The sequence below is a fragment of the Protomyctophum bolini genome (assembly GCF_963924005.1).
Source record: "Protomyctophum bolini genome assembly, chromosome: 9".
NCBI classification, from domain to species: domain Eukaryota; kingdom Metazoa; phylum Chordata; class Actinopteri; order Myctophiformes; family Myctophidae; genus Protomyctophum; species Protomyctophum bolini.
Window position 1 is genome coordinate 16222608 of NC_137870.1, and position 12270 is coordinate 16234877.

At 44.2% G+C, this 12270-nt stretch overlaps 1 protein-coding gene across 4 annotated transcripts in view; it reads left to right on the forward strand.

Moving 5' to 3' along the window:
* gria4a (glutamate receptor, ionotropic, AMPA 4a) overlaps positions 1-12270 on the forward strand; it is a 152625-nt gene that overhangs the window by 44242 nt on the left and 96113 nt on the right. For all 4 annotated transcript variants that reach the window (XM_080772323.1, XM_080772324.1, XM_080772325.1 and 1 more), the window contains exon 3: positions 11170-11409. In XM_080772323.1, the coding sequence (XP_080628449.1) occupies positions 11170-11409 (240 nt within the window). The remainder of the gene's footprint in view (positions 1-11169; positions 11410-12270) is intronic.

Genomic DNA, 12270 nt, shown 5'->3' on the forward strand with positions numbered 1-12270 from the left:
GTTGAGAGAACACACACTACTGCCAAGAAAACACTGCACAGGGAGGGTGGGAGAGAGAGAGAGAGTATGTTTTGTATGATTAAAACTGCATGCCAAATTTAAAGCCTTATACAATGTACAGTAATTGGGAGAGAACATAAAAGAACAGAGAGAGAAAGAGAGATGCTTTGACAGTATGTTTTGTATGATTAAGAGAGAGAGCTCCCACACCTGTTTCTTTGAGTAGTGAGCGTGCGTGCGTGCGTGCGTGCGTGCATGCGTGTGTGCGTGTGTGCGTGCGTGCATGCATGCGTGCATGCGTGCGGCCACGCAAGACCCCTAGTGGAAAGATGTACAGCTGTGAGATCAGCTGGCGTAATGCCAAATTGTAGTCGCCGCAAGCGATCATGGACGGTCGACATGACACTGTTTGGTTTGTAATTCAATTTGGGGTCTCATTGATGTCAGGAACCTCCTATAAGAGGTTCCTGTCACCCATCACACAGTGTCAGGGGACAAGGGCATAGAATCTATGCCATCGTCTCCTGACACTCTTGTGTGATGGGTACCTCATCATATATGTGTGTTGCACAAAGCATTGAAAATAACAGTGTAGATCACTATTAATATACAGCATTTTTTACGATAATAAAAACAGAACTGTTTAGGACATACAAGGTTTCTACCCTGCCAGCAACCGTCTGCAGACCACACACATATTAGGCTACATCGCACACGTACACACGTACTGTACATACACACACACACACACACACACACACACACACACGTACATGCACACACACACACACACACACGCATGCATGCACGCACGCATGCACACGCGCACACACGAACACGCGCACACACAGACATTACAACACATAATCTAATGGCCTTCTTCCAGACAACTGAATCACAGTTTGTGTCATGACGAGATAGATCACACTGTAAGTGGACATCTACTAGCCTGGTTTTCTATTGGCTCTTTTCCAGTGGTGGACAGTAACAAACATTTACTTGAGTATTTCCCCCCCCCCCCTTTTTTTTGTATCTGTACTTCTTTTTTAATACTTTCACTCCACTATTTCAAAGACAAATATTGTGCACTACAGTACAGATTGGTTATTTTTTGGAATGGCCGTACATGCTTGCAGAGAGTCTTGGGTAATGAAGTCGGGTGTGTAAAGCGTTAGTCCAACGTCCCAATAATGCGACACCCATAAATCCGACACAAAATAGAATTGGGAGAGGGAGGGGGGATGGAAATGACAAAAATGACAACTTCATGTTCTCAACCTCCAGTAGGCGTATAGTTACAGACTCTGTAGCTTTCAGAGATGGTGGAATAGTTGTCTAGCTTGAGACACTATAGTGTTCTCTTGACTGTGTAGCCCTGCAGGGCCCATGGGTTATTCTTCTGCCTCAGGCTAAGTCTTGGCCTGCGGCTAATTCCCCCCAAAACAGTGGTTATTTCCGACCGCCCCAGGCTGCCTTGCACCCCATTAGGTATTTGTAATGGTGGTTTTTCAATGACACGACACCGCATCTCTTTGAAAGCAGCGAAACATATATCGCAGCTGTCGGGCAATTTGGGGGGCAATTTGGTTTACAGCAGATGGTAGAGGTTTGAAACGTAAAAACAGTACAACACATGAAGCAACATGTGACAACATAACATAGGACAACATAGTGGGCACATCTGTGCAATTGATAAAAAAGGATAAGAAAATAAGAGTAGTCAACCAAGTACAGTACAAAGTGATGCATGCATCATAAAGTGCCAAGAGCAAAGTGAGCAAAGTGGTTTTTTTACCTTCTTTCGGCAGCATTAAGTTAACTGCTCGGATCGAGGCAGGAACAAAGGAGTATTTGTAGCTGTTTTTTGTTGTCCTAGGGACACACAAGCGAAGGCCAGATGGCAGCACCATTATACTCCGAACTGAGTGGGTGGGCACTATTTGAGCGGATGGACAGGGCATTTTTGAGCAGCTGTCTATTATAGAAGAAATCATACCAACAGATACAGGAGAAACAGTTTCATCAGGCTTTTGTCCACATTAAACCAAGCCGATTTTCTTAGGCAGTAAAGGCATTACTGGCCCTTCTTGCACAGCATGTCAGTGTTTGCGTAAAATTTCAATTTATTATCGATGATCGTGCCAAGATACTTATAATTGGGTACGATTTACACTGGCTGGCCTTGGATGACACTGTTCAGGATAGGACGGGGGGTACGTCTAAAGTCGGTACGACGCGCGCACGCACACGCACATCTGCACCCGCACGCACATCTGCACGCACACGCACACGCACATCTGCACCCGCACGCACATCTGCACGCACACGCACATCTGCACCCGCACGCACATCTGCAAATGTACTCAGTTACTGTCCAACACTATACACTCTGTGCCCAGTCTGTATGAGTTGCTTCTTAGAGCTTGTGGTGTTCTGTGTTCACTGTGGCTTTGTCTGCTTGAATACCGCAGAACGACTCTCTCTCTCTCTCTCTCTCTCTCTCTCTCTCTCTCTCTCTGTCTCTCTCTGTCTCTCTCTCCCTTCGTGTGTGCGTACGTGCGTGCGTGCATGCGTATACTGCAGAATGACTCTCCTAGTGGGTGGATTGTTACTGTGAGACTAATGGGTGGAGCACGACTACATGCAGCATCAGTACTATAGTGTGTGCCTATGTGTTTGTGTGTGTGTCTATGGACACCAGTGCGTGTGTGTGTGTGTGTGTGTGTGTGTGTGTGTGTCTATGGACACTAGTGCGTGTGTGTGTGAGTATATTTCAATGCACGGTTGCAGCATGTGTACAGTGTATATTGTTACGGTCGGGCAGAATCCTCTTATCTCTATATATTTGCTTTTTGTGTTTTTCTCGTAAACTAATACTCTAATTCATCACAGTAGACGATCTACAAGCTTGATTTGAGCTTCAGGATTCTAATTTGAATCCTGAAAAGGAACACCTTTCAACATATGAGACGATATGCAAGGCAGGTGCATGCACAACAGCGTGTGTGTGTGTGTGTGTGTGTGTGTGTGTGTGTGTGTGTGTGTGTGTGTGTGTGTGTGTGTGTGTGTGTGTGTGTGTGTGTGTGTGTGTGTGTGTGTGTGTGTGTGTGTGTGTGTGTGTGTGCGTGCGTGCGTGTGTGTGCGTGCGTGCGTGCGTGCGTGCGTGCGTGCGTGCGCGCGTGCGTGCACACAGCAGAGGAATCAGTAGCACAGGTTTGTCTGTGAGCATCTGTTGTTGCCGTCATCTGAAATACAAACAGACAGCTCTGGAAGCTAGGGGAGCGAGAGAGAGAGAGAGAGTGAGAGAGAGAGAGAGAGAGAGAGAGAGAGAGAGAGAGAGAGAGAGAGAGAAGGTGGAAATAATTAACCACTTTGAACCACAGCATCGATATAATTCTGAAAGAATATTAGCCCAAAGTAGTTGATCTACAAGCTCACAACGCATAGGCCAAGTGGTCCAAGTCCAAACGTTTATTGTAGAGGGTTTAAGTGGTTATGGAAAGAATGCAGGGTAGGTTGTGATGGGTAGAATATGTAAGGTAAACACATTATATCAGATGCAGCGAGACAGCGTAGTGCCTCAGTAAACTACTGTAGGTCTTTTAACGTTTTTCTGACCAACAACCTCTTAGTTGAGAAAGAGAGAGAGAGAGAGAGATGAAGCAGCTATATTGTATACAATTGTTTCAGATTCATAGATAAATTGCATAGACTTGTTTGACATTATGGTGTTGGATTCACATGAACTCATTCACTGCCAGATTAAATATCGTAAACACAACGAACCACCCAGTGTCTTTTACTGTTTACTTTTAGTATTTTCTTATACCAAGTCAAATGGAGGTGGGAGAGAGAACCTTGGGAGGGGGATTAAAAAAAATACCACGTTAGCAGTTTGAAGGAGAGGTGAAGGAATGACACGCGAAGAGAGGACACGTGAGAACTTGGAGGGAGACAGAGAGAGAGAGGGAGAGAGAGAGAGAGAGAGGGAGAGAGGTGGGAGGTCTCAGGAGAGCCATTGTGTCCGGTGGTTTTACAGTGGCAATGATCCACCCTGGTATCACCGCTCTCCTTTCATTAATGCTTTATGAAGCGAGGTTAGAACACAATTTTATTACTTTTACGCCTCCACAATGCTGCCCAGAGAGAGAGAGAGAGAGAGAGAGAGAGAGAGAGAGACAGAAAGTTGTCCGTTTTGAAGTAGATTTGAACAGACAGGAATGGGAGGAAAAGAAAGTGTGAATGTACGTACAGTATGTATACAGTAGTGAGAACAGGCAGAACACGAGGGACAGAGATGAACATAATGGGTTGAATGGAGGATAGAAGTGATGTAGGTTTTACCGTTGGATGTGCTCTGGAGCCACGCTTGTACAAAGGAATAACTTGAGTCTTATCTCAAAGCACTATGCAGCCAGAAGTGCCCGTATCAGTCCAGGGCAGACTTGAAAAATCTCAAATATTTGCAGCCCACTCATCCATTATATGGAGACCGCTTGAAGACGGATGTTGATCTAGTTGTGAACACCACTCAGAGCCACCTGGATATCTAGTACAAAACAGTTCCTTTTTCTATTGATGAAAATAACTTGTGTGCCTTATAGATCTGCTATTTTCACTACTTGTGTGTGCGACACTGTTGTATGAAGTAGAGCATTCATTTTCCAGGCCAGCATGGCATTGCCTCTGTGTTGAAGCGATTAGATTTTGAGGACAGCGATGTGTTTAGTTCCGATTTAAATTTGGTTTGGTAGTTGAGCTTTTGTGAATCTTGGGGCATTCCACATTTTGGTGGTTGTATAGTGGAATGTGTTTTTCCTCCATGGATGTATTTGAATGTTGCTAAACTGTCCTATTGGTTGCAACTATAGGGCCTGGACTTTAATGCGTTAATCGAGATGAATTAACTACAGAAAAATGTATCGCGATTAACTACAGATTAAATTAATCGCACCTTTTTGTTTCCCCCATATTAAAGTTGTTTTTATTTGTTTTCTCATGCCCAGCCATGTAAAGCACATTTGAGTATTCATATACACACTGAAGACACTTTATATAGGCACTTGCTGCCTATATATATCACCTGCCTATATATCACTGTTGGGATAAAACGCATTTTTCTATGGAGTTGTGTGCACTGGAAATAATAAAAAGTCCCCCCATTCTGTGTTGCCTATAGAACTGGAGGTCTGAAAAAAACAGTAACATTATGAAGTACATTTTTGTGATGTCACTGAGATGTACTTCATAATGTTACTGATTTTTTTTCAGACCTCCAGTTCTATAGGCAACACAGAATGGGGGGGACTTTCTTATTATATCCACACAACAACTCTAAGGTATATTAATGACAGTAAAATGTTGAAAATGAGTGGAATCCCGTAGTCACTATTCACTGGGATACCAAAAACATTTGAAAAAAAGGTTTCTCACTGTTCTTGGGTTAAATATTGATATGCGATTAAAATGCGATTAATCGAGATTAATTAACTACAAAGCCTCTGATTAATTAGATAAAAAAAAATTAATCGAGTCCCAGCTCTAGTTGCAACACATGTACAGCCTCTCCAAATGTATCAGTGATACAAACTCATTAAGCCCCTTAATAGAAGGGGCGGCAGTGGCTCAGGGGTAGAGTGACCGGATGAGAACTGCAAGGTTCCCAGCTCAAACCCGGGCTCCCCCAGCGCCAAAGTGTCCTTGAGCAAGACACTGAACCCCTAATTGCTCCCGATGTGCAGGTTGGTGCCTTGCATGGTTGTGTGAAAGCGTGTGTGAATGGGTGAATGTAATGTTCAGCTCCTTTCACTGCTGTCATTGTAGTCGCTTACAAAGGCATGTCCTTGCATGCCACTGCTACAGCAGCATTAATCACTCCACCTGGCTCGGCTTCACAAACATCACGTCAGCCCAGTCCACGAAGCCGATGGGTTGGGTTGTTCAATCGAGAAAAACGATTCCAGACAGATATGAAATGTCTCACCTACATTCGCCTAGCAGACATTTTGTTCAGAAGTGTTGCGGATTTGTGTTGATGAAAGTTGCTAATGACGTTTTGTGTATTTGGCATTTCATGTAGGCCTAGACATCGTCTCTGTCGGGTGGAAACCTCATATGCCCAAAGCTGTTCGTTTTCAGAATTAAAATTCAAAAATATAAATAGTAGCAGATCTACAAGCTCAAAAATGAACAAGCAGGGCGTTAATTTAAGGGAGAAAAAAAAGTTAGAATATGGAGATAAGAACGTTTCTGCCCGACAGCAACTCTCTGTCACACGTTGCATAGCATCATGTATTTGGCCCTTTTATTTTGCATAACATCACTGTACTACAAAAGTATATAAGCAGACTTTTGTGATTCCTGAACTCCTGAATGACGTTGCATTCTAGCTCTCTTCAAATTGAACGGCTCACGTCATAATCTCAGCTATAAATCCCCCCACACACCCTCACCTTATCAGCTCCCGGGGCCCAGGGAGCCTCTGCTTTGTTTAATTGGCGGAAGTCTTAACCTCCCCCACCCCACCCAGCTCCCTGTGGTGTTTACCCCCACACAGCTCCCTGTGCGGGTCCTCCACCGAGGCTTACGGATGATAATGGAATTAAACCTCCAACCCACCAAGGAGGGAACAAGGGAGAGGGATGGGGAGGGGAGGAGAGGTGAGGAGAGGGGAATTATAGGTAGAGGGGGGTGGAGATGGGGCCGGGGAGAGAGAGAGAACCACATGGAAAGGAGAGTGTGAATAAAGAGTGAGAGAAAAAGAGTGTGAGTAAAGAGTGAGAGAATGAGACAAAGGGCAAGAGAAAGGGTGAGGCTAAAATAGGAGGCTGAGAGGCAGAATCAGAATCATCTTTATTGTCACATCACAGATTTACTGTACAAAATCACACCCACGCGTGTGAAGTGAGGGGCGCTCGCACAGACATGCATGTCTTTCTGATATAATGTCTCAGAACTTTCTACAATTAAATGAATCCAAATCAGAAATAATCATATTTGGTCCCCCAAACTCAATCCACTCATTTCACTCTGAACTTGGTACCCTATCTGCAAACATCACACACTCAGACCGCAACCTGTGTCTTCTTCAATCCGGATATTTCTCTCAACACCCAAGTCACCAAAGTAGTCCAGTCTTGTTACCACCAGATCAGGAATATCGCTAAAGTTAAATCCTTTTTTGTGATATGCAGACCTGGAAACCGTCATACATGCTTTCATATCTTCACGACTGGATTACTGTAATTCACTATACTCGGGTATAAAACATATCTCGCCTCCAGATGGTGCAGAACTCTGCGGCACGCCTTCTCACCAACACTAGAAAACGTGAGCATATCACACCCATTCTAGCTACTCTTCATTGGCTCCCTGTGAGCTACAGAATTGATTTTAACATCTTATTGATTACTTTTAAAGCTCTACATAGTCTAGCTTCCATTTATATAACAGACTTGCTGTGCGCTGCCTCAGATCCTTGGATAGGGCCCTCCTAGTTCCTCCTGCAACTCGTCTGGTCACTCTGGGTGACCGGGCCTTTGTGGCTCGGGCACCTTTGCTCTGGAACTCCCTGCCCTTAGGCTAGCAGAGTCAGTGTCTTCTTTTAAAACGCTTTTAAAAACACATTTGTATGCGTGTGTAAGTGTTTTTCTTAATTGTTTTGATGTCCTGTTATTTTATGTTTTATTGTTTTAGATGTCTTGATGTTTTATATACTACTATATGTTTGGAAAGGTGCTATATGTATTGTATTCATTAATTAATATCATACATCATCCATTCATTGTCAATGTACAAATATAGCCAATATGCTTGTCTACATATGATGGACATTCTGCGTATGTGCGTGCGTGCGTGTCATTGTTAACTTTTTTAGTGTCACAGGGAGGTGAATTATGACACAGGATTGAGTGGAAGATCAAAAATGTGTCTTGCCTGAAGGAGTGTCACAGAAGGATGGTATAGGAGGGGGGTGGACTCGTGGAGGAGAGAGAGAGAGAGAGAGAGAGAGAAGGAAATCATAGTCACTGGTGCACATAGTGGCTGGTGCACTCGCTCATCACGTGCGTGCGTGCGTGCATGCATGCGTGCGTGCGTGCGTGTGCGGGTCACCTGATTCAAGACACACTGTGTATCCGTGGTAGAATAGAATGTGTAAATGATAAAGAAAGGAATGCCTAATTGTCTCTGAGACACTGTATTGTTCTCTCAGCGTGACTATATTTACCCTGTTGGTTTGTTTACGAGGGTTTATACTTAACTCTGTCTACTCCAATCTCGCTCTTGTAATGTCGCTGTGGATAAGACCGTTGCTAAACCCATTAAAACCGGGAGAGTGTCTGTGTCATTTAAAATTATATAGCATCTGCAAATATACGTAGCATGCTATTTAAAAAAGGAAGAAAAAATACATCTTTGAAGTGCTGAATTTAACACAACTCTTCTCTCGGCCAAATACAAATTTCCTTGGCTTTGGTCCTTGGCACAAAAAAGTGTCACGAAAAAGTTGATTTTGTAGCATTATTTTGTAGAGTCGGCTTCAGTTTCTTAACGGGTTAAGATGATACTACAGTAATTGAGGAGACGAGAAGAGGCAGAACAGAGAGGAGAGGAGCGGAGGGAGAGGAGAAAGATTTGTGGGGAGGAGAGGAGATAGTAGTTATTGTGTCACAGCTGAAAGGGTGTCGGAGGATTGAGTGACAGTGTTGTAGCAGAACATGACTCACATTTGAATAGGAGGGAGGAGGATTTCATACCTTCAGTCTGTCATGTTTAGCCCACTGACTATTATGACTCATGCTCCACTTGACATGACTGCTGGCCCTTTTTCCAAGAGCACAAGATCATAATGACTGTCTGAAAGGCAAATATCCATTAGGTTACATTTGTAGGCCTACAGTCTAATTCATTTTTTTCATTTACGCTGAAGCCGTTGGACTCAGTTCATTTCAGTATGGGATGAAATGAAACATCTACCGGTACTTGCTAATACTTGAAGCTTGGCTTCAGATGAATATTCTCGCTGTTGTTTTGTCAGAAATCATTTTGTTTCAAGTCTCCGTCTGGTGGAAACCATTATGTCCAAAAACAGCAAAAGTAGCAGATCAACCAGCTCAAAGAGCTTGCAGATACGCTACTTTTGCTACTTTCGTGTGACACTGTCGTTGCAGTATGATCAAGTAGTAGGGCATTCATTCACAAATGAATGAGATAAGAGGTTTTTGCCCAACAGAGCAAGGGCTCTATTAGCTCAGTATTAAAAAAATGCACTTGCACAGGAGACATGGGTTAGAAATATGGGATAGAACAGGAAAGTTACACCTTTAATACAGTTTGAAAGCACTGGAAAGCTAGACTTTCCAAAAATGGTCCCATGGAGAACAAAACTCAAAACACATGCACATTGGAAAAGCAGAGCATTTTAAGGTTGGTTTATCCCTGCACTCACCAGCTCAGTGGCCTTGTGTTTAGAGTGTCCGCCCTGAGACTGAGAGGTCGGGGTTCGATCCCCGGCCGGGTCATACGGGTACCCAGTGCCTCCCTGCTTGACACTCAGCATCAAGGGTTGTATTGGGGGTAAGACCCTGCGACCTACTAGCGTCATGTCCGGAGGGTGTACTTGTACATCAAGCTGCCTCACGCTACAGAAACAGGAGATAGGCCTATGGGCCTCATGGCTCGGCAAGGCTACTTACTACTTTATCCCTTCACAGTTTGACTGATAACTTTGTGAGAGTCCAATGAAATTTAATGGCCTTGCATGATTAAAGTCTTAAAATGACTTGTGGGAAATCTCCCAACATGCATTTGTCCAGGGAGATGGCTGGTGATGTGTGAGAGAATGAGAGTTTCATCAGCTCTGATGGTGAACAAGAAGAACAAAACACACACACACACACACACACACACACACAAAGGGTAATGTCTGTGGGACTAATTAACAATGTTTTAAATGGGAAGCTACTAGAATGTGAACCATTTGCTCAGTGAAACTTTTTAAATGAACACAATGAGGCAACACACTAGCATATAATGAAACAGAAACAGAGAGATGACCATTATCCTCTACGCTCTCTTTTTGAGTGGTGCAACCACTCCAAGGAACAGCAATGTCCGTGACTATGTGACTATGTTTAGAGTGCCAGTAGGGGCAAAAGTGGCGCTGTTGTGCCAGAAACAGAGAGAGAGAGATTGTGCTGCACTGTTGCCTGCTGATGCAATGAGAGAGAGAGAGAGAGATGGGGGGGGGGGGGGGGGGGGGACTCAGTTCACACGGGTGTGATTTTTTCTTTCTTTTCTCTTTTCCCAGACATCTCGTGTCCTTACAGTATATGCACAGTCGCTACTTGCAAAACAAATTATCTGTTTACATTAGTGCTTCTTAATTTCTTCTAATTTCAAGGATCCCCAGTTTGGTATGCATTAGACCACAGATCCCCATAACACTTGAGAGCTTACAAATGGAACCAAACGGACCTGCAAGGGTTCCATTTGTATGCTCTGAGAGTTACAGACCCTGCAAGCATACATTTGGTTCCATTTGCACAACCAATGACCAACAATGTGGTCACTGGTTCCTAGCTATAAATCATTTAGCTGGGGACCCCCTGACACCCCCTTCAAGGACCCCAGCAGGTCTCCAGGACACACTAAAAAGCCTGATTTACACTGCCATGGCCTAACACCACTCCAACCCACACCACCGTTTCCACTAAAGGAATTGGACTGAGTTGTGTCAAAGTGGTACTAAATGAGTGCCTAAAAAGTACCTACTCCACGGTGGGTCTGAGCTAGGCTAAGCGAGGCGAAACACTTCATAATGACTGAGATATAAGGGTCCATTTTGTATACGAATAGCTGGATTACTCCTGCACAGGTGATTTCATTTGTATGCAGGACACTTGGCCACTCATCTACATTAAATTGTTAGGCAAGAAGCAATGACCTCCACCAATATGTCCCTACATTACACGGGGGGGGGGGGGGTCGATGCCCTCTAGGAGGGGAGGGGGGTACTGCTAGGGGGTACTTTATTTTAATGGAAAAGGTAGATATTCTGGTATGTTGTAGTGTGGTGTGGTGCTAAAGCTGCTGCTAGTTGTTGTCAAAAACCACAGGTCAATGACGTTGCTCTCTTTCTCTCTCCTCCTCCTCCTCCTCCTCCTGTAGTCTGCTCCCAGTACTCGCGGGGCGTCTTCGCCATCTTCGGCCTGTACGACAAGCGCTCGGTGAACACGCTGACGTCCTTCTGCGGCGCCCTACACATCAGCCTGGTGACGCCCAGCTTCCCCACCGAGGGAGAGGGCCAGTTCACCCTGCAGCTGCGGCCGTCCATCAGGGGCGCGCTGTTGTCGCTGCTCGACCATTACGACTGGAACGGCTTCGTCTTCCTCTACGACACCGACAGAGGTAAGGTCTTTTTATTTTACACCCGCACCAGCTCGGTGGCTTTATGTGTTTCGAGTGTCTGCCTTGAGATTGGGAGGATGAGGTTAGATTCCCCGGCCGGGTCATACCAAAGACTATGAAAAATGGGACCCAATGTCTCGCTGCTTGGCTCTCAGCATCAAGGGTAGGTTTGGGTGTACACGACAGGTGACATACTAGTTTCATGGCTGGGAGACAAACTGTACGTATATACGACACTGATAGAGGTTAGAAGGGCTTGGTTTTATACTATGTGACAACGATAGCGGTAAATATCTTATACACCAATAATACTGGTAAATGTCTTTGGTTTACTTAGAGGGAAAGATCTCTAACAACACTGATAGATGTGAAGGTGTTTGTCTTGTTGTACGACACCAGTAAAGGCCTTATACTGTATTCTATGATAGATGTTAACATCTGAAGGACAGGAACTCAGCTTTTTGAGGTGACTCTGTAAATCCATCTGTTTTATTAAAGAGATATGTTTTGGTTAAAACAAAAACAAAAACAATCTATATTCTATTAGTAGTCATTTCAGTGTTTGTTCAGTAACAGACCCTGTCTCCCCAGCTATTCAATAAAAAGGTGGGTCACCAATTTCATCCAATCAGGAGTGAAAGACCCTGTCTCCCCAGCTATTCAATAAAAAGGTGGATCACCAATTTCATCCAATCAGGAGTGAAAATGCTTTCATCGGATGTCCAATGTTCCAGTTACCAATTTTGTCTGCCCTGTCTTGTTTGTTTGTTTGTTTGTTCCATAAATCCTAATATCACTCATCCTGTATCCTGGATGAATTATCTCTCTCCTGATTGGATGAAATTGGGAACCCGACCTGAA